Below are 23,605 nucleotides of genomic sequence, written 5' to 3' on the forward strand. Positions count from 1 at the left end.
AGCAAGCAGGGGATGGTTACATTAAACGATGTCAGACAGTCCTGATTTAAGTTTCAACTAATAGTTTACAATTCCAAAATAAATAAGAAGACCCTCCCCCTTATTTTATCTACTGGATATTAAATAAACTCTGATGAGTTGTCTAAGTATCCTCTCTCTTTTCCCATTAAAACGACACTACCAAAAACATGGGGAGGAGACACGAGCTTTCTGGAGTACTTTGCCTCCTCTCAAAGACTCTTTGCCAGCTCTGGCCTTCCAAGCATGAGAGACATTTGGACTCTTTCCAACGGAAAGAGCAACTAAGTGTAAAAACCAGGTCCAGTCACATTTCTGATCGTGATCACTTTATGAATAATCTTAAAAGCAATACAATCTTAAGCCACTAGCTGCCAAGAAACTATTACGACGTGTTTAAAAACAAACAACAGAAAAAAATATCTGGTTTTGCTCTAGAAATTGTCATTTTACCCTTCGGGTTTTTTTTGGCACTCGGTGCCGTGGGAATTTTTGCAGCACGTTATCTTTAAAAAATATGAGTGTTTCTTTCCACACTGACCTTACAACAAAGAATACAATGCTTGCAAGTCTGTTAAAGAAGGGACAGACCCTGTGCAGTGCTTAATTTCTACTGAAAAAAAGAGAAGGGTTCTTATCACTGAATAAAGGCATCATCATTGCTACCCGCCCGTTCACCAGCCTTGAACCTCTCGCAGTTTAAAAAAAAATAAAACAAACAAGCAGACTGTTCAGCATATGATAAACTGCTTTAAAATCTACTCTTGCCATCTTCATGCTATCACTAGCGTGCTTTTGCACACGCATGGCAGCATTGGATTAAAACCTTTTCTTAAACGCACGCACTGAACATAAATATTTCTTAAGAGTAATGGCACAGTGGTGAGTCCAGAGCATTACTGCTCTTCCGCTTAAAAAAATGGGAAAGTGCTTTAGGTTTCAGAGAATGGACCTCATGTCTGGTTTTGTTATAGAAGAAACTGTAGAGAACTATCCATTTCTAAAAGGTAAGGCCGAAAGGTGGAAAATATAGGAGCGGTATATAATTTCAGAGTTCCTATTCATCTCAATGTTCTTGTCTGTAGAGCCTGCTGTAATAAGAAACAGGCTTCTGTGACTGGATGACAGGACAGTGCTAGAAGGTAGCAAATAAACCAGTCATTCCAAATGTTCTTATTTACAGTATTTTCAAATAAATCTATATAACAGAAGGCCCAGTTATTAGCAGAGACAGACTCTTGCCAACCTCTTTTGCTCAACAAAATGATTTTCCCCTAGATTTTTGAGTAGCTTTATGATCCATAAATTATATACAGAACCCAGAAGGAATACACAAAGCTCCTTCAATTATTAATAACTAAATGCAATGTCATTCATGCTTGTGCAGCAAGCCAGCTGCGTTTACTCTGTGATGGTTTGCCACTGCAGGGGTTGTCATCAGAGGATGCCAAACGCTTAAAAGAAGAAATCATCCATACTAAACTAGTTGTAAGGTGAATTTAGAACCAACTCCTTAAGAGCAGTCATTACAAGGAAGCATGTGATGCATTTTAAGTGACAGATTCTTCATTTTTAGGGTAGATTTACATTTAAAGATGTTAAAAATTATCATAAATTAGCATAAAATTAAAGTTACTTGATTTTACTAGGCAGCTAATAGTCAGAGCAATGTGGCTCAATAAAAACCACATGCTCTAATTTTCCATTAAAAAATAGCAATAAATTCTTGCTCCAAGGAAACAAACACAGGACAGAATAGGTGGGAACTCAAATGGGATTCCTACTGACTCAGTTATTAGCGAACAAGGCTTCTAACAGATGGGATTTAAGTCAAGATGCCCATTTTCATGTTATTAGATCTACTATCAGTTAGTTTGTACTGAGAGACTATCAATAAAAGGACAGTTCCATGGAGCAGAGCAACCATGTGCCAAAAAGACATCCCTCATTCTCCCCACTCTCGACTCTCTAATTCTTGCTTTTACATAAAGGGGCTGTAATTTGGATACAAAAGCTCTGCCCATGGGACCTACTCCAGCTCCCAGTCCCTTCAAAAAAGCAAAAAAACAGAATGAGAGGCCTGGGGGTCACAGAAGCAACGTCCTGGGGGAAGGTGCACTACTATGGGGTTAGCATCCCAGAGGGCCAGATTGCCAACAGGGAGGATGACAATGGAAAACAGAAGACCACAGAGAGGTGAGAAAAAAGAAATCACTTTCAAAAAATGAGAGGAAAGGAAACACCAATACAGTTCAGGAGATAAGCACCTATGGTGGAACTGGTCAGGAAATGGATAGCTTTGCATCTCAGAAAAATCTTTGGTGTTCACTTACATTTTGAAAGATTTCCAACCAGTTCTGCTTGGGGAAATAAAAAAGGAAGAGAAAGCAGGTCAAGGAGAGAATTAGCGAAGTGTATCCACAGAAAAGAGAATGAGTTATACAGGCAGAGTGTTTTAGGATATTCACAAGATTAAAGGTCACGCTGAAAGTAAATGAATCTGATTCGTATCTTGATACACAATAGCTCAAACATAAGACATGAAGAAATAATTGATATTAGTAGATTAATTAAGGTTGAATAAACTAACAATAAACCATTCATACTCTGCCTGTGCTTCTGTGACATTCTAAAGCTTTATATTGCTCTTATACAGCCACATAGTCACTAAGAAATGTATTTGTGATCTACTTAGTTCCATCTAGAGAACCAGTGGACAGAACTCCCCAGGGTCTCGGGACAGATTCTGGCCAGCTGAATCTATTTCTGCTCACAGTTCTGGTTGTAACTCTATAACTGTGTTACTGAAACAATAACAGATTCTTAAAACCAACATTTGCTCTGATGTTTGGATGATTTTTAAATTATAGAGGGAAAGAAAATATATTTAAGAATTCTGTGCTTACCATAACAGTGAGGTGAAATTTATTACAAGTAATACCTTATTTTTTCCCCATTTCTTTGTTCAGAACTTTCAAAATTTCCAGAAACTGATGTATTTTCGTATATTTTAAAGCAGTGGCTTGTCCTTCAAGGAAGTCCATGGGAGCCTCTAAAGTTTTTCATCCTACTGACATGAACCATTTTATTTGCTTGAGAGATCTTAACGATAGTACCATGCACAGATTCTTAAAGTATTTTAATTTGGTTGTAGCACAACGACACAACCCTCAAGCACTGCGGAGTAAGTTTGGACCTTTGAAAATCTGACTCCATACCCACTGGTAATGGACAGGAGTTCTGCCACTAATGTCATCTGGAGCCAGATGTGACTCACAGCAGCTGGATCTCAAACCAGTAGGGAAATAATGTCCTTTGCACAGCGTTGGTGCCTCTGCCTTTCAAAGGCGTCTTCCTCAGGATAAGACAAAAGCCTCAGTCATTTTACCGGGGGCAGATGCATCTTCCTGAGATTTCTCTACTAGCTTTTTTTTAAAAAAGGTAATCATACTTCTGTTGGCAAAATGGAAAAATGTTTTGCTGAAAAATACTTACTGTATTCCACACCAGAGACAGGTATATTCCTTTCATGAGCAAAGCAAACCTATGTGGAGTCTAAATATCACCATATCTATCTCCCATCCTTCTGGATGACAGATATTGTATACCCATAAGTGACAGTTTTTTTATGTAATTAGAAACACCCACTTAAAAGATGCAAAGAAAGCAGTACAGGTAAGATGGGTACCTGCTAAAAAAAACCCCTAACACTCTTTTTTGACTGTATAGTTAACATAATTTCAAAGGGAAATTCAGGACAGTAAGAACCTTTAGCTACAGGTAGTTGAACTGTTACTTAAAACTGCTACGTACCAGCAGACAGGAGGGTAAGCAAGCATATGAAAAGTAAGTGGTGCTCACCTGCTGTGTGATGAGATTCTATCGGGGTTATTGAGTTAAAAGTCAACAACAAGTCAGTGACACTATTGACAGAAGCTCTTACAAGGGTATTTCACAGCAGAATTGTATGCAAAGGATCACAGTAAATGCGAGTCATGAACCGCCAGCAGAAAGAGCACTTTGTCTGTATCAACAGCAGATGTGAAGTAAAGACAAATGCAGCCCTCTGCATTTTGCAAAAAAGAATAATCAAGTCAGCCAGTGTTTCTGTCCTTCAGTCACTAAAGGATTCCTTCAGCTGTCATGGTTAACTCACGCAAAGCAACAAGGATGATCTGGGGTTTGTTAAGCTGATCATGTCAGTAATAAACAAGAACATTAAGAATATACAATTAAGAATTTATAAAAGGAAGTACCTACCAGTTCCTTTACCTAAGCAAAATTAATAATTCACAGATAATTTAAGTGTGTGATTTTACTTATGTTTTGGTATCTACACCGCACATTACTTATGTTTGTTTTATTTAATCGCTGCCTGAATGGCTGCTTCGAGGGAGGAAAAATTAAGCAAAAATAAAGCCAGCATGAGAGATAAAGTCACGATAATGAAAGCTAGGCCTGAGGAATAATCTAGTAATTGCTCTATAAATTTAAAGTGAAAATAATAATAAATAACTATCTTCCATCTTTGAATAAAGCTAGGCACAAAACTCATTCTTTTCACACCCCAGCAAACAGGAACTGCACAAGGAACTGTGGCACTAATAGAAGAAGAACAGATATTTTAAAATTTACTCATGATGAAGTGGGCAAGGTTTGTTAACATCACATTTTGGGGTGTTTTGTTGTTTATTTGTGTTTTTTTTTTTTTTTCTTGTGTGTGTTTTTGTTTTTCTTTTGTGTCTTCCCCCCAGTAAAGGAGGATCAGCAGCCCTGTCCATGCAGATGCGCTTGCTTTCTTTCAGAAGAGGGAACATTTTGTCTTTCAAGCTTGAGTGAAAAACTTTTTTTACTTAGTGAAATTCCCCAGGAAGCTTGTGTTTGCAATTTATAGATAATTGTGAAATTCCTTGAGAAGCTACAAATGTTTGGTGAGAAATGAGAATTGAAAGAAAAAGGGAAAAACTCAAGTAATTTCCCATTCATTTTTATTTTTAACGTGCAATACTTAAAAAAACACCCAAACCAAAACAAAACACACAAATCACAGAATGTTAGGGATTGGAAGGGACCTTGAAAGATCATCCAGTCCAATGCCCCTGCTTGAGCAGGAACACCCAGATGAGGTTACACAGGAAGGTGTCCAGGCGGGTTTTGAATGTCTCCAGAGAAGGAGACTCCACAACCCCCCTGGGCAGCCTGTTCCAGTGTTCTGTCACCCTCACTGAGAAGAAGTTTCTTCTCAAATTTAGGTGGAACCTTTTGTGTTCCAGGTTGTACCCATTACCCCTTGTCCTATCATTGGTTGTCACCGAGAAGAGCCTGGCTCCATCCTCCCGACACTCACCCTTTATATATGTGTAAACATTAATGAGGTCACCCCTCAGTCTTCCTCTTCTTCACTACCACTACCAAACATATTTTGACCTATTACCAAGGCATAAGAGATATATGAAGAAGTTTTGCCCAAGTTTTCAACTAGTCTGAAACAATAGCTTGGATCCATTCTGGGGAAATATGGGTTTAAATAGGCAGTTAAGCAATGGAGTCCATGTTAGCCTTCAACCTGACATTTCTGATACATCGACAAACAAAGAGAATGGCACGTCCAGCCAAAGCATCCTCACTGGGACTGTCTCTGCTTAGCTCTCCCAAATCCCAAAGGTTTTAGCTGCTCCTTAAGGTTGCCCACCAAGGTGGCTGCCAACTCTTCCGTCTGTTTCCCCTCCAGCTGCCACACAGCTGGTGAGATTCTCTGTGGAGTAAAACTCCACCAGCCTCACCTCAGAGGATCTGCCCATGCCAGGCAGGTGAGGCTTTGGGTCAGTAGGTGTCCTGCATCGCGGCAGGACGTGGACATAGACACAAACCATTCACTGCTGTGGATAACCGAGGAAACAAAACATAATAAACATCACGGTGGAGGCTGTGTGCTGAATGCATCGAAATTGTAGTTCCAACAGCACTAATATTATATCAGCTTCCAAGGTCATGCTCTTCCAAAGGGCTGGTGAAACTGCTAACACCTTACTCATGTGGAAAGCGATTATCTATGATAGAGCTTCTTGCACCTTGCCAAGATACACATTGGCAGATGCACTGATCACTTTGTTAGAGACGCTGCCTACTAGAGCAGACACAGAAGTTCTCATGAGTAAACATTTCAAAGTTATTTTCCAGTGGAGGTACATAGTAAGAGCAAGAGCTCGCCTTCAAAGCACAGCCAACTCCTTGCTGCAATGTAAGGTACTACTGGCTTTGCCTGCTGTCATTTACTACCTTTGTAACTCACTCTTTCCTTTTCTACATATCCAGACTATCATTGCATTTGCTTTTAGATTCTCTCAACAGAACTCTATGGGGATACTGTCTGCCAAAAATATGTATGATGGATCTCATGTTAGAGACACGCTCCATGCTGTGCAGCTTTGAAGCGTTATTTTCTCCTGCTGTCTTCGGGTGGGTCTCAGACTTGTCAGCCACAACATGGAAAATATGGATGGTAAACAAGCTAAAAGTGGTGTGAATAAAGTAAATAAAGAGCTACTGTCAAAACACATCCAATTATGCTCTGCTGTGGAGACTTAACACCAGAGGATGATTTGCAAAGTAAAAATACTGTGAGATGCCTTTTCCATTTGTAGATTAGTTTGGAATGAAAGGCCTATTTGCACAATTTAAGCCAAATGCACTACAACATAATGATGCTTTCCTCAATTGCTATTCTTTATTCATGGAAAGCAGTGGATTTGTTGTGTTTGTTAAATACTTTTCAGTAGGGTTTTTTAATCCAAACTACTTAATCCAATTGTGCTTTATTTTATATATAAAAAATAAAGTTATTATATGGGAACAGCAACACATCGATACCTTGTGCAGGAACAAAACATGATAATACATCCATTCACACTGCTGAAGAACAGCATAGTAAACTTTCCAACTGATGGCAGCTAACACATCAGAAATCACGGATTTCAGCAGTTTACTGCAATGTTACGGTTTTAGTCTCCTTTCTGAATAACAGATTAGTCAAAACACCCCACCTAATTACAACTGCAAATTTAACCCAAGACCAAACTTTTTGTCACTCTGTTTTGACACTAATAGCAGCGTGCACAACAGGCCAACACACTGCAGTTATTCACACACAGCTGAGAGGACAACAAAATTGGAGACCATTAAGATATTAAGGAAAAAAACACTAAATGAAAGCAACATCCCAGACAGCAAGGAAGTGCTAACAGAAGACTGGCACTTCACAGAAGAACCTGTAACTCCTACATACAGTAACTGAAGAAAATCAATTAAGAGGTTTAACTTACTATGCAAGGATCCACTATCAAGAAAAAAATGAATTATGAAACCCACCTTTTTTAGGTGGTTTTAGCCTTTTCACTTAGAGCACCAAAGGAACTCTTCTCAAGAAAATACACATTTGAGTAAAAACTTCTTGGAAAGAAGCTGTCTGGATCCTCAATATATAGGCAGAGGCGCGTAATTTCTGCAGACAACTGGAACGGGAGATTGCACCACCTCTGTGGGGGCCCAGCAGACCTCCCCGCAGTGAAAGCTGTAAGGGGAAATCAACCTTCTTGCAGCTGAACAGGTCTAAAATCATTCCCTGCCAGCCTGCCTGGAGCATCTTCCTCCATGCAGGAAAGTCGGGCCATTTGAGCAGTCCTCCTACTCCCAACTGCAACAGAAGGTGGCTGCACGGATGCTGTGGTGAATTCCCCGTGCTGCACATGATAAGCAGAAGTTATAGCTCAACACGACAAGTCCTATTTAGCCTATTTATCCTTGTGTATCTGAGGAAAAGGGTAAGCACCAAGAAACAGGGTGTCATTTTTATAGTAACTGATAGCAAAGCATTCCGTTTTGAGAGGACCAGGTGATGTTCTAGGAGGTGCCGTGCATCCAGACTGACCTTCTTCCTGAAGAAATTCTGGATCTTAATATTCCATAGAGAAACAAGACAAAACTGCCTGCTGAACTTGGGCTGCTGCAGAGTCCCCTAAGTTCTCGAAAGCTTTCAGTTTCCACCCCCTTTTCAAACATTGAAAAAAGGGAATATTGCAGGAGCCCTTAAATATGAGCAGACATCATGCAGACCAGGAATATATTCATAGCAAGCTATTTCTAATACTGCCTAAGGCTGTAGAAGAGAACAAAAAGAATTAGAAATGTCTGTATTCACTAATTATAAATGCTTTTCTCTGAGACAGACAAAAATGAACATAAGCAAGGGAGTGGAAAATTCCCTAATTTCCCAATTCTACATTAGCAGGTAGTTGGTAAAGATCCTGTTCTCCTACAAGAGAAGTCCTCAGAAAACACACAAAATTTAACTATATACAGCCTTACACCACAGCCATGTGAGGATGTCTACACAGAAGGCGGTTTTCAAGTGGCCTGGAAGGAAAAACAGCTCTATCTCCTCGAGTCAACCCTGATTATGAAACAGGGTCAAAGCATGAAACACAGATGAACCAGCACCAGTGGGACCATGAGTGTGGGAACAGTGACTTTTCATTTGTGGACACTGAAATTGTAAGGGACCAGCTGTATCAGCTGAATATTCACAACTCCACGGGGCCTGATGGGATTCATATCAGAGCACTGAATGAGCTGGTAGATGTTATGGCAGAACCCCTCTCGATCATCTACCAAAGGTCTTGGAGGTCTGGGGAGGGCCCTGCTGACTGGAAGCTGGACAGTGCTTTCCCCATCTACAAAAAGGATATGAGAGAAGAGCCAGGGAACTACAGACCTGTTAGTCTAACCTCAGTTCCTCAGAAATCATGGAGAAGTTTGTATTGAGTGCTACTGAAAGGCACTTAAAGAATAATGCAATCATCAGGCACAGTCAACATGGGTTCACAAAGGGAAAGTCCTGTTTAACTAATTTCATATCCTTCTGTGATACGGTCACCTGCCTAGGGGATTAAAGGAAGGCAGCTGATGTAGTTTTTCTGGATTTTAGTAAGGTTTTTGATTCTGTCCCTCACAGCATCCTTCTGTACAAGCTGCACAGTTGTGGGATCAGCAGGTGCGCTGGGTGAAGAACTGGCTGAAGGGCAGAGCTCAAAGGACTCCAGAGAGTAGGGCTACACCTGGCTTGTGACCGATCACCAGCGGTGATCCTCAGGGTTCAATTCTAGGGCCAGTTTTGTTAATATGAATTATCTGGATGCAGGAGTTGAACAAATCAGCAAATTTGCTGATAATACAAAACTGGGAAGTGCTGTTGACTCTCCTGAGAGACAAGAGGACTTGTAAAGGGATCTAGATAGATTGGAGCACTGGGCAACAATTAATGGGACGAAGTTTAACACGTCCAAATGCCGGATTCTGCACCTGCAATGGAGTAATGCCAGGCACAAATATAAATTGGGAGAGGAGTGGGTGGAGAGTGGCCTTGCAGAAAGAGATCTGGGGGTGCTGGTCGGCAGTAGGTCAGTACGAGTCAGCAGCGTGTGCCCTGGCAGCCCAGAGGGTAAATCCCATCCTGGGGTGCAAACACAGCAGAACCAGCTGGTCAAAAGAGGTGATTATTCCACTGCGTTCAGCATTGGTGTGGCCTCACCTTGAGTACTGTGTGCAGTTCTAGGCCCCACGATTTAAGAAGGATGAGATGGTGTTGAATGTATCCAGAGGAAGGCGACACAGCTGGTTACAGGGCTGGAAGGAATGTCCTGTGAGGAACAGCTGAGGACTTTGAGCTTGTCTAGTCTGGAGAAAAGGAGGCTGAAGGGTGACCTCACTGCTCTCTACAGCTTCCTGAGAAGGGGAGATGGAGAGAGAGGCGCTGAGCTCTTCTCCCTGGGATCCAGTGATAGGATGTGTGGGAATGGTTCAAATTTGTGTCACGGGAGGTTCAGACTGAACATTAAGAAGCGTTTCTTTACAGAGATGGTGGTCAAACACTGGAACAGGCATCCCAGAGGGGTGGTCGTTGCTCCAAGCCTGTCAGTGTTAAAGAGGCATTTGACAATGCCCTTACCAACATGCTTTAACTTGGTCAACCCTCAACTGATCTATTCTAGAGAATATTCAGATCACTATGTCCTCCATTTAGCTTGGACACCTCAATAAAATGATATATAATTAATGATCCTGTAGTCTCACAGCTCTGCAATCCCCACTGGAGCAGAATATAAACCCTGGCTAAAGCCAGAGGCAAAGCTGATGAAGATGATTGACCTCCGCTGCTAGTGAGAACAGACTGGTAAAGTGAGATGGAGAGGAACTCTGCCCACTTCTGGAGAATGACCCTCAGGGCTGCATTCCTTCAGTGTAGCAAATGTGAAAACCAGCTGAAACAGCTGCCTACCAAAAAATATGGATTTTATCCCAATTATTGTCTTCTCCTTTATGCATTTTAAGCATCAAGAGTATATGAATGTCACAGGTTCTCCCTCTCTCCCTCCATCTATTAGATGGAAATACTGCACTCAAAAGGCTAGACACAGATTCTGAAAAGAGATGAAAAAATAAAGAGCAAATAGGAAGAACAATCCCAAGTAAATAATAACAGAACAAGTAGCTATCAAGATACTTTATGCCACTGCCTGGCAGCCATTTGCTGAGATCAGAGGGTGTAATTGGAACAGCCCAGCGAAGCAGGGTCAGCGTTAATTATGAAACATCCCCCAGAATACCTGACTGCCTGAGTTGAAACAGCTTTTGCAGATAGTGAGCGTTCTGAAAGAGAAGGGCACTGGCAGCACACTAGACCAAATTAATCTCTGTTGTGACTGACTGAAAAACGGAGCTACACCTGAGGCAAATTGTTTTGCCACCAATAAACCACCACTGCTTTAAGTAAAACAAACCACCGAACCACAGTTCTTATTGCCATCACTAGATGTCTCTTACTGCTCTGCTTTCTGGGAAAGTTGAGTATCTTCAAACAACATTTTACCCTTGAATGTTTCGGTATAACCTTGAAATAGAAACTGTAGTGAAAGAAACCGCCTCACAAAGACCTAAGTTAATGACAAAACAGAGACTATATATTTAGGTATCTTTCAGAATTTACTTAAATATTATTGATACTCTTCTCACTGGTATTTAATGCAGGAAAAGGTCTTCAGGAAAAGGGAGGGAGGGACAGGAAAAAGCATTTGCACTTAGAAAAACAGGTCACTGTAGGAGGTTCTCACCATAAACTGCCTGCAATTTGCTAGTGAAAATAAAACTGCTTTTTATAAAACAGTGCGCAACAGACAGACATGCCAAGACTATTCTGCAAAGAATGATAATCCAAGCATTTTAGGTGGCAGAGGTTTATTTCATTTAGAACCTCAGAAATATTAGCAAACAGCAAAGTATCTGTTGAGCAGAGCTCACATATACTTTGACATTCTCTGTAAAATACTGATTTCTTTCATAAAGATCCCGCAATGAGCCACTCTTACCTCACTGCAACAGCCATGCTCCCTATAGGGTTGATTGGCAATGGCCTGGCTCCAGGAAATATTCCTCTACTCAGAACTCGAGCTCCATTTTGTATCACTCCCGGAGGAACTGAAAAAAATACAACACAACAAAAGAAGAACATTTTTTCTATTAAATTAAAAGTTAGGAAAATGAAGGAGCAAAATGTGGCACTTAAGCTTTTCAATTAATTGAGAAAACAGAGAGGCTCGTGCAGTACACCGCTTACCTTGAACACCTCAGCCTCGGCTCTTGTGAATGCTATGCTATTTCCAATGCAAAAAATTTAACAGCAATCAATGATAACACAGCATGTGGAAGCCACTGCCTGACCTAGTTGCTGCAGATCATTCCTTGCACAACCAAATCACTTTTGTTTTGTAGTCGCTGTTCTACTGGGAATGCATGTGCTTAGAGTCAAAACCAGATGTAACCATTTCATCCACAAGAAGAAACAATGACCCTTTACAGAGAAGCAGAATATAAGCACTTCACTGCAAGGACACAGGTCATAGCTTTTTATCATCCCAGCTTACTGCCTGAGCAGCAATCTCTTGGCCTCTGTCTCCTGAAAAATAAAATATTAACTACAAATGTGGATTTACCAGGAAGGCAAAGAGAAGAGGCTAAAAAGGCACTAGCTCCATACCACTAATTAGCCCCTTTCTCCCGCCGCCGGTGACCTGCCACGCAGCCTGACAGCAGCCACGTGGATCCAGCACATGGCCGGTCACCGATGAGCCTCCATGGTCTCGCGTGGCAGCTGATGCCACCAACCCCAAGTGGCACAGGTACTGGCCACCGCAGACCAGAGATTTCACCGGGGCCTTTTCACTTGGCTGCTTATAAAAAACTGCAGCTCTGGGCAACAAGATTTTAACCTACAACTGAGTACTTCTATTCTACGCAGGCATGTTTCTGTGCGGTGCTTGCTGAATGGAACATCAGAGGAAGTGCTGCCAAGGCATCACAAAAGCAAGAGTCTGTCCTTAGCGGGTCCTCAGCATTGTTCTCCCCTGCTGTGGGATGCAGGGCTACTGAACACAGTTTTTATCCCAGGCACTTACTGGGGATTTATGCATAACGCCATTTGTTTGCACAGCTCTTACATCCCTTCAGGTTGGAACAGTAACCTCCAACAGCCCCAACCCAAACTTTAACACCCACAGCTTGCTCAGTTTTTCTTTACTGTATGTCATCATTCACACTGTAACTTCCCCTGATGGGGAATGTCCAAAAAGAGGATGATCATTACTCTGGATGTATTATTTTTAAACATACAGATTTTGTATAAATACATATTTAAACACATTTTACACATTTAAACAAATCACAGGGAGACTAGAAAAATGATTCAGCCTAAGAATCAACACATACACTTTAAATGCCCAACTGCAAACACATCTAAAAATACTAGTGTATTCTGAGGCAAAGAAATGTAGGCTCAGAAGTACATTACTACTAAGCTGCTGAGGTACATTTCAACTTCCTATCAACACCAAGCCAGATTCACACCTCCCTCCCTGCTATCCTGATGCTCACCTTCCGTGACTCCAGACCACACAGATTAGTTCTGGGAAAATAATCTTCTTGCTCCTGCTGGTGAGAGCACATCACCCTCCTAATCAAATCCTGCCACTGTCTTATACCCACCCATGCTTTTGAGCACCTCTGCAGAATGGGTCATTTGTATTTAGGTGCTTAAGTACAGCCTCACATGGCTAAAATTACAGAACCTACTTTACAACAACTAGGGTCAGCTTTCAATGACCAAAATAATTTCAAAATTGCTTTTTGCTATTTATACTTCACTACTTCGTGCACTTTTTCCTTCAGCACTAGATTATGAGAAATTGATCAAATCTGTTTCACTCAGGGGACACTATCATGCTTCCAATGCTCCGATGTCTGGGTTTGTAGATACTATAGAGGAATGTCATCTTGCTAAAAAACTCCCAAATCTGAATTTCTTATTATATTCGTTTCAACAGCATGACCTTAAGATGGCCAAAATGTCAGTGTCATAAAAGAGAAGCAGTCTGCTCCAGGATATGGCTAACCTAAAATGCACAGATAACAGGTATGTTCAAAGCAAAAGATAACCCTACTAAATATCAAAAGATTGATAAAAAGACATAATGGGCACAGTTTTTCCAACAGGCTTTGAAGAGGAACAGCTTTCATACTGCCCAGTAGAGTTTCTCTACATTTACAAAGTCCCTTTAAAAGAAATGAAAAAGAAGTTTTGACTAAGAAACATCTGTGAATTTTCTCTTTGCTCTGATATAACCATCTATTGAAATGAAACATTTATGCATACACACAGAGCCATGTGTCAGTTAGTTATGGATGTTGTCTAAATATATATACAAGTAAAACTTCAAAGCAAATACAGTGACAGTTCTACCACAGAAAGAGAGCAACAGGCTCCTCGATGCCCAAACTCTTCTTTCCATGGTTACCTAATTATCCTGGTCTGTTGGCAGAACTGGTTGAAGTTTATCTTATCCCTTCTCCAATCCTATCCTCTCTTTCTGCCTTATTGACAACTCCCATTGCTTCCTTAAAAGATCCTGTTCACTTCCCCATCACTTCTCTAAAACTATTGTCTCAGGTCTTTCCTTCTTTACCTTCTCTGAGTTTCCTTTTTTCCTGCACTCTTATATACAAAAAAACTCAAACTGCCAAGACTTATAGCCTATAGTTTCTATATACTGACATCCCCACTTGAACTCATTCCCCATCTTCCTGGGCCCTTTGCAGGTTTGGAAGTCATGGTGTGCTATTCAGAACACTCCCTTTGAAAGAATCACATTTGAAGACATCCCCACCTCAACACACAAACACACGCACTCTGCATTTTCCCTTCAGGAATTAACAACTGTTTAAAAAAAGAAGGAAAAAGTAGAAGTTGTCTGTCCTCTGAAAACATCCCCAGAGAGACAACTTGGTGCCTACTCCCGCCCACAAAATTCGCTTCAATTACATCTGGTCTGCTCAGCGTGCTGCCATTCTTTGAAAGGCTTCAATAGGACTATACGTGCCAGAAGAGGCCTTGACTACGACTCTGATTTTTCTCTGAAGTATGTCACAGCTCTGTATATTGACATCACCACTCAGAATTCAATAACTGTTTCAGCTTGCAACAACAGTGTTATTGCTACTGATTTTTACTTGTGTTCCCCAAAACTCTTTGAATTACAATGCAGCAATACCACTACATCACTAGTTAAGTTATGCAGACAGACAACAGAAAGGTTGTACGCAAGGCAAAGGCATCAACAGGAGGACACTAGACAATGCAGTGTATCCTTTCAGTAAACATCTGCAACCATAATGAAAAAAAACCAAAACAAACCAAACCACCACAACTTGCTGTTAAATTAGTTTCTGTAGCATTCTAAACTTAAAAGCAGGATCAAAAGAATTCCGTGGTATAAGGTATTATTGTCTAGTTATCCATATAACCAATGTGCCACTGTGAGACTGATTTCTATTGCTCACACATCTCTACTTATAGCCATTAAAGTATCAATATCCATACTTCCCAAATTGACAGTAATTACTTTCTTTAAAAAAATCTATGTATATAAACTGCTAAGTCATTGTCCCAGGTACCCAGATGCTTTCCCTGCCTTTGTCCAGGCTGTGTGAAGATGGCTACTTATTATCCAAGGAATTATTTCCACATGTTGGTACTTCTGAAAGGTTGTGGATTATTTACTGGAAAATATGTGGTGCTTTTATTCCAAAGATACATTTATGCCTGACAAGCTTTAATTACGTTTCAAAACCATACTTCGAGGTGAGGTATTTATATTTCAGATTGAAGATTCAAGGTGTGGAGGCAAGATAATTTACTCTCAGCCATATCATCAATCAGTGCCAGTCTGGACTAACACCTTACAGTCCAGACTCCTCTTTTCTAATGCTTCTTTAACCAACAGTACAGACAGGTTACATGGTTCCCAATTTCTAGGCAGAAGTGTGAAATGTAATTTACACCTTTTCTGTGCAAGTGCCCAGAGATGCTTACGTCTGAGAAACTCAGCTCAAGAAAACAATGCAAAAAGATCTGTGCGTCTCTTTAATAAAGGTCTCCTCTTTCACAAAACGTTCTTAGCGAAACACAAAGAGTCTGAAACAACAGAATCATTATTCACCTTTCAGCATTCATCGCTGCTATGTTTTCCAGGAGGCACTGGATCTCATCCTGCTCCCAGGAAATATTTCCAATAGGATAGAGTTAAACGGTGTACAGAGAATCTGCCCCTAACCTGCCGCTTGGATGGGGAATGATTTTTGCATCTGATGTTGCTTTGGTGGAATTCCACAACCTAAGTAGGATCTGCCGGCATTTCAAGTCTCCACTGACTAACTGTGGAGAGAAACAATGCACCCAATGTCAAAAATCAAAACTGCATCTCTGAAATTCTCTAAGGGGGAAAAGAATCTGTATTTTGTAGCAAACTTTCACATTACTGTTTAACAGACAATAAAGTGAATGCCATATACGAGAACATACCATAACCTGGATCTATCCAAACACTATGTTCAGATAGTGTTTGAAAGTTCCAATAGATGCCCTCGAAACTCCTGTGTTGTTTTGCAGCCCGTACTCAGCCTCTGCAGGTGGAAAGCAGAAGGCCACACCATCACTCCACAGCCAGTACAGGACTGTTCTAATTCAGAGCATACTCCTGTGTGCACATTACCTAAGTAGAATATCCCAAACTATGGACTTCTTCCATTACATCCCTTGACAGATTGTATCCATTATCTCTTACTTGCAAGTGCTCATGCAAGTGAAGAAAACTTCCCTCATCCAGCTGAGCTAACAACCTCATCCAAGATCTTCACAGCAACCAAAACCATGTCAGACTGAGCCCTTCCCTGAAGATTTGTCTAACAATGCAAAATATAGCAATACAGCAAAGCTGAAATGAAAAAGAAGGAGGAAATACTTAATGGATAGAGTCATCAGACACCCTGACACCCCAATAGCTCACTAAATAAGGAGACAAACTTCTTGGTTAAATGTTCTCACATGGAAGTTAAACGAAATACCAGCACTGAGAGTGATTTGTTGTAAATCAAAGAAATTAAAAAGAAAAGGGTAACAAACATGTTCTTTATGGCATCTGGGAAACAGGCATACACTTCATTACATTATCTAGTTCAAAGTAGCCAATAATTAGACTAGTGAGGAAAACTGAGTAGTATTTATTGAAAATGAACTCAAAAAAGCAGAATATTAGAGTAGGAAGGTATCCTGTAGGGACAGCCTGGTTCTCTGCCTCTTCTGTCATCATATGGCACATGCATTTATCTCAGGGCTCTCTTCCATCACCCATCTCTAGTAGCACATAAGAAATCAGTATAGACAAGAGATACGGAGTTTCTGCTACTATCTGTCAGCTTCAGCTTCTTTCTGCCAGTCTCTCTTGCAGGACAGAGTTTAGCTGAATACTTTATCTCAGGCTACAAGAACTGAAAAGAGGAAATCACTAATGATGTATAATTGATGGGACACCACAAGTTGCCAAAAGCAAATGTTATCTGCCAAATGTGTAACTTTATTCACTTCAACTCTCTTATCCCAGGCACAAATTTGATGCCATCTGCCTAACTTGTTCTATTTTACTGCTCAAGGACAATTTTACAGCTCTTAAACTCCACAGTCTGTAGTCCTAACAAACTGTGAGTCAAGGATGCATCCAACAAGTCATTTACTCTCAACAAAAATTTGAGGCATGGGAAGAGAAGTGTATCCTGATAATCCTATCACACTCATACCTTGTCTAAGGACACTTAATACAAATAATTCAATCTTCTGAGACATTTTTTTGTGTAAGCAGAAAACCACAGCTAGCAATCCTTCACTTTGGTGATGCTGGAGCTGCCCAACAACAAACTCAACCATCCTGCTAAATTAAAGTATGAGGAGTAGGGAGAAAGAAATAGAAAGTATTTCATAAAAACAAGTTTTCTTTCGAAGTCTATTTGTGTACTTTAATGATTTAATACTGAAACACTGAAGTAAAAAATAAAAATAAAAATCCTCTTTAATGGAAGTCGAGGATGCCAATTCCCCCAAAATCTCAGCAACTGGAATGGAAAGTTTCAACCTTATGCAAATGTCTTTTCCCAGTTTTCACTTTGATACAGAATTGCCAGCGAAAATAGCTTTGTGAAACTTTTTACTGTCAATGATTTATCATTTCCGATATAAAAAGTTAAGCTGGAAACTGTCTAATAAGTTATAAGCGACTTGTTCACAAGCAGTACAAACAGAACACTAAAGTTATCAAGTTTCATATAGAACAAAAATGTCCCAAGAAAACAGCATGTTCTATTTGATTCTATTTCAATGATTTCTGTCTGTTGTGAAGGCCATTTTCTATCATTTTTTTTGACTTGATTCCACTTGCATTAGCTTAAAATGAAATTTCATTGGGGTACAAGTTTAGAAGTATAGAGGTACAGTGTTAGTAGATCTCTTTAGGAAATTACTTGTCCTCCCACCAAATTTAAAATATACGTATCTATTTTGGGTTTTACATGCTTTGAGACAAATATTAATGAAGATTTCCAGCTGAGAGAGATGTGGATCTCACCCTTGGAAAGCCTGCTTTTTAAGAAGCACCCAGCAAATCTCCGTGCTCATATCTTCCCAAACATCCTTACCACAGAGCCTCAGTCTTCTGTAGAGAACCATCCACAAAACCAGGGTTGCAAAGTCTCCTGAAGGCCACCACTTTCCAGCTAACCTGGCTCAAGAGATGGATGTTCAGAGCTGAGAGGACTCTCAGTTCCCTGAGTTCTACCCAAGTCCTTTCTCCAAGCACTGCTTATAGCTGTTTGCAGTATTAAACTTCAGCTTGAGTAATGTACTTGTATATGTGCACAATTCCCAAATTCCATAGCAATGGGCAAACAACTACTCACAAACTCAAAACTATGTATAATATTGCCAAATCAGGAGCTTCTTGAATTAAATCAAAATTTCCAGTACGATCAGGTTGACCACAGTGGTGTTTACTAACAGCAGCAGCAACACATGACACACACTCCCTTCTTGCTGCTCCTTCCCTCAGAGCAAATGGCTCCAAGTTCAGGGGGACCTCACCAATTCAGAAGGTCTTGCTATTTAAAATGATAACAGTGACCTGAATCTCAGGAAGCCCAAACAACACTGCAAAAACACCAAAACCAATCTCCATTTCATTCACAGCAAACACAGGTTGCCCAGAGAAGTGGTAGATGCCCCATCCCTGGAGACATTCATGGCCAGGCTGGATGGGGCTCTGAGCAACCTGATCTAGTTGAAGATGTCCCTGATCCTAGGGGGGTTGGACTACATGACCTTTGAAGGTCCCTTCCAACCCAAACTATTCTATGATTCTACAATTGTTCGGCACAACTAAGCAACATGGCCAGGACAATACACTTTAAAGAGTCAGGAATGCTACACTGGAGTGACAGCTGGTAATATTTACTTTCACAACACTGGTAAGAATTGAAGTAATGGAAATCTGAAAATTGTACAAAACCAGTCTATGGGCTTCATTGAGCTAGTAGCCGTGACATCTCAAATGAGCTTTACCGTTTGTTCACCATCTCATTTTCTTCTGTCCTCCCTGTGAATTAGATTCCCATCAGCAAAAACAGGCCCAGAAATTTGACACAACTTGCCCAAGATGGTCCAGCCAGTATCCACTCCCCTCCAGGTCAAAATACAGTTTCCAATGCAAGCTGGGTATTTTGGAACTAATATTCATGTACTGGCTACTAATAAAGTCCAAAGTACTTGTAACTTGTGATAGCTACTACTGAAGAAAGCAGGTGTTTCAGTTGCTGTTTCTTTTTAAAAATAATCAAACTATAAAAAACTTGATGAAATACAAGGACTTCCACAAACTGAAGCAAAAAAAAAAACCTTTTAAAACTATACTCCTACATGCACCTTCTTAGCATATCACAGTGACTTTCATGCTATTTTCTTGGTGCCAGCTGGATTCTGTGTTTCAGTAGTCTTGCACAGAGCTGGCTACTTTGAAGTTCTGCCTTTAGCCACAATCTAGAAATATTATGTCTGTGAAAATACTGCAAAGTCTAAATATTTCAGTTTTTTTTTTCTGATGTCAACACCCTAACTATAATTGTGACACTGTGAATAATCAATTTAATGAGCCTATAAAAACCTCACAAACACAAAATCATCCTAATACCAGTATTTTACTCTTTTATTCTGCCCTTTTTTTTTAATGAAAACTAAAGCATGGTGTGACTGTGGTAAATGGTAAGCAATGTTCTTCACAGCTCAGACACCATTTCAAGATTTCATATAAAAGCTGGTTTTAAAGTACATGCGTAGTTGTTAGCAGTGCTTCACACCTGTGTATAGCATTTTAAATATTTATTTAAAACTGTAAAGCTAATTAATCAATCTGTTACAAAGCAGGAAAAATTTAATCTGCATTTCCTAATGTCACTGAGATGGGATTCTTTTCTGACACATTAATGCTAAAAGAATAAATTTTAATAAAGACTTTGAATGGTGGCTCTAGCTCACTTCTTCCTAAAGATGCTTCTACCATCCACATTGCCTAGATGAGAATGGATTTTTATCCTGGTAGCTTTTAATCCAAGAAGATGCCTTTAAAGTCAAAAGCCAACACACGTAACCAATCCACACAAACATGAATCCAGACTGTCACAATCTGCTGGAGGTATCAAAGTTTCACAACAATGGTTAAATGTTTGTAGGACAGACAAAGGCCCTAATGGATCAGAGTTTTAAACTTTCTGACTTGTGGAGTTGTTGTACCATGAAACGACACTCAGGTTCTGCCTCCATCTGACCATCTTTGTTGTGGCAATGACTGGCACACTTGGAGTCAGACTCTCAGACCAAAAGGGTGTTTTCAGTCAGGTATGAACACCTTTGGCCAAAGTGTAAACTATGTCCCTCTCCCTTCAAGTCACTTCCAGGCAAGCTTGTCTTCAAAAGATGGGGCACTGATAACCTCTTTTCCCTAACTTTCCTTTTTCCTGCCTACGCACAGTCAGAATTGCTCGCCATTCATGCTGCACACGGCCCTGAAGGCTGTTTAGGAGAGGAGGGCAAGGACCACTCTTGTCTCTTTCCAGAACAGACAGTTTCTTGGTACATCGTTTCTCCCCAGAGAGGAACTTCTCAAGAGGGTTTCTCTGGCGGGGTCACCAAGCAGCCTGGGAAGAGCTTTCCTTGGCTGTGCAGGAAATGCTTTGATGGTCACAGACTCTCTTCCCCGGGCAGAGTATCAAAGCGCAAATCGAGGCTTCCCTTGGAATTTGGATTTGGTTGCACGAGCTGGAACAATAGCGGTGATGCTAGGCAGGCTTGATAATGGCTTCTATTTTAACTTTGCTTTTATATTTTAGAGCTGTCTGTCACTTGGCATTACCACCGTGCTGGCCGGCCAGTGATACATTTGTTTTCTTGTACTCCCCGCTTTTGTGCGGCTGTATTGCCCTACGGAACCCTCTCACACCATCACTGCAAGCTCGTTGGGGCAGGATGATTCCTGCCCTTTTTACAGAGCCCAGCAGAGCAGGGATGAATGGCCCTTCGGTGCTCGGTTAATACACAGCATCCAAACCTCAGGTCTGGTCACAGAACAAGGACTGGACTGGCAGGAAATGAGACCTTTCCTTGCTCCCCGGAGCCTGCCGACTGCCTCGCATCAGAGAGAGCAAAAATGCCAAACGGGCAGGATGTGTGCAAGGAAGGAGCTGAAACAGTGCCCAAGTGAATGGAAAGTATCCAGATGGCTGCGGTAACTCATACGATGGGAGTCAAATCAAAACAAAATGAAAACAAAACCATATGCCATGTACCCTTTGCTCCCTTGCTCTCTTTCCCTCTCTGCCTTTCTTCTGGCTGTTGCCCCAGGTCTTCTATCTGTACAGATAATAGTATGTTATTCAATTACGTGTATGTCATGAATAACAATAACCCGTCTTTTACATTGGAGATCATGGATTACTATTATTCATGTAGCAAAGAATATAATATGAACCACAAAATTATACTCATGTAAGGGTCAAGGAAGTGTAAGGTCTGCAAGGGAGGTTATAGTTCTTCATTAAATCCTTCTTTTTATCTGGTATGCTGTATACTTACAAAAGAGAATATTCACTTTACATGTCTATGTTGCTATATGCTATAGAAATATCTACTCACAACCTGCTTGTATCTCAGGGGGAGTATTCAAAAGCATCATGGCAGTGGCAGCATCAATGTCAGGATCTGGAAAAATCAACCAATAAATACATTATTTACAACTGGGCTAATCTTCTTGCCCCCATTGCTAAACTATAGGTTCAACCAAATCTCTGCAGTGAAAAGGTATAAGAGTTCATTATTCAGAGGGTTTGTTGATCACATATTGAATTTACCCCCAAACTTGCATGTGATCCCATTGCTACTGTTAAGTAAAGCATAACGATGAATGTCACCAAATGATACTTGTGTGTGCACGGTACTCTCGCGGTTACGCCCATGAATTCGCTATTTAATTCTGTGGAGAGTATTTAGGTTTCATTACAAAGGGTCTGTGAAAGCAGGTGCAACATCACAATGTGGAAGCAACACACAGGGATGAGCTGACAGTAGAGTGGGAAAGCGTAAGGAACACCTACAGCTGAGCAAGTACAGAAGACAACACTTGGTCATTTTGATTTGTCGTAAGGATTTCAGAAATGTTTGAGAAAGTGTTGGAAGCCAAACTGCTAGAATTAAGGGGAGAAAAAAAAGAAACTAGCATTTCATCGAAGCACCAACTTATTTGCATCCTCATCCATTGTCACTTTAATAAAAGCTAAAATCATCGTCCGGCTGCTGTTATTCTTAAATTGGTTTCTGAATCCATCATGAACCGTCAGTTGACAGATGGTAAGTTATAGAGACAGAACAAAATATGATCCTTTTATAACTACATTCAGTTGCTTCACACACAGCAGCTCGGCTGCTATGGAAATGTAGGTAGCTATGACAACAGTAAACAACCCCAGAACGGCCACTGAATAAGCTGAAAAGAACATCTGCCCCAGCAAAGCGTCCCAGCTGCCCTGGGGCGCAACTTGCTAATAGTGCAGTGATGCCGTGTGACAGAGAAAGCCGCCTATGCCATGTCCAAATAAATGAAGTGTGCAATTGAAGCAGACATAAAAATGCACACCCTGGCTGACTGCTGCCTCTGTGCTGCTAAACTGAATGACTAATGAGTATGCGCTTGTTGTTTGGGGGTTTTTTTCCAGCTTGTCAGTATTTATATTAAATTACATACCAAAAAGTTCAATTTACTGCTAATAGCTTCATGGCACTTTATTTTGGCTATTATGTCAGAAAATTACTTTTCATTGTTAAAAATATATGTATATTGAACATTTATATACATCAAATCTATTTCCAGTAATGTGATGTGGTATAAAGTCCTGCAATTTATTAACAATACAAATGAAGTAGAGAAGATTTCAATATCTGCTTAAGCAAAATAGAAATTCACTTGGCTGATTAAGAAAAAAAAAATATTTTTTTTATTTGTTTATGTACTATTTTTCTGTGAATAGCTGGAAACACGCTTCTCATGGCTACTCTATTATTTAATTGCTGAAACAGTAAACAGAGCAACAGTGTCCCGGGTGTAAAACTAAATTTGAAGCAGCAGCAGAATAAATTATTATAAAAGGTGCCCACATACTGGAAAGCAGGTGCTTGTCTGTCTCCTGGACAGGTCAGCGTATCCTTCTCCAAAAGTCACCAGCAGACTACTGAGAAAAGCAGCTCCACCAACTTATGTTCGTCTTCAATCTGAAGATACATGACAAGCAGTATTCCTGCTGCAAGCAGCTATGCTCAAAGTGCCAAGAGCTTCTCTCCCCAACACGTGTCACGTTGCAGGACTGGGTCCGCACACCACACAGCCCACTCAGTAAGAGTTCCCTTTAGTCAAACTGAAGACGGACAATCTATCTAACATTGAAAAGTAAGACAGAAAGCAAAGAAGCCTGAGAAATAAAGGCAAACCAACCCAGAATTCTTCCATATCTCTTTCAGACCACAAAATCAGATTGTTAGGAGTTGAATTTACCATAATTCATA

The 23,605-nt window shown here is 40.5% G+C and overlaps 1 protein-coding gene across 7 annotated transcripts in view; it reads right to left on the bottom strand.

The window, feature by feature from the left end:
• Positions 1-23,605, bottom strand: part of FOXN3 (forkhead box N3) — a 216,886-nt gene that overhangs the window by 7,569 nt on the left and 185,712 nt on the right. For 2 of the 7 annotated variants that reach the window (XM_071809547.1, XM_071809546.1), the window contains exons 5-7: positions 21,686-21,751; positions 11,439-11,547; positions 2,352-2,375 (exon numbers count right to left, since the gene is read on the bottom strand). In XM_071809547.1, the coding sequence (XP_071665648.1) occupies positions 2,352-2,375; positions 11,439-11,547; positions 21,686-21,751 (199 nt within the window). The remainder of the gene's footprint in view (positions 1-2,351; positions 2,376-11,438; positions 11,548-21,685; positions 21,752-23,605) is intronic. The other 5 variants (XM_071809548.1, XM_071809549.1, XM_065838170.2 and 2 more) reach the window with 5 other exon arrangements.

Source organism: Patagioenas fasciata, chromosome 5 (genome assembly GCF_037038585.1).
Source record: "Patagioenas fasciata isolate bPatFas1 chromosome 5, bPatFas1.hap1, whole genome shotgun sequence".
NCBI lineage: Eukaryota > Metazoa > Chordata > Aves > Columbiformes > Columbidae > Patagioenas > Patagioenas fasciata.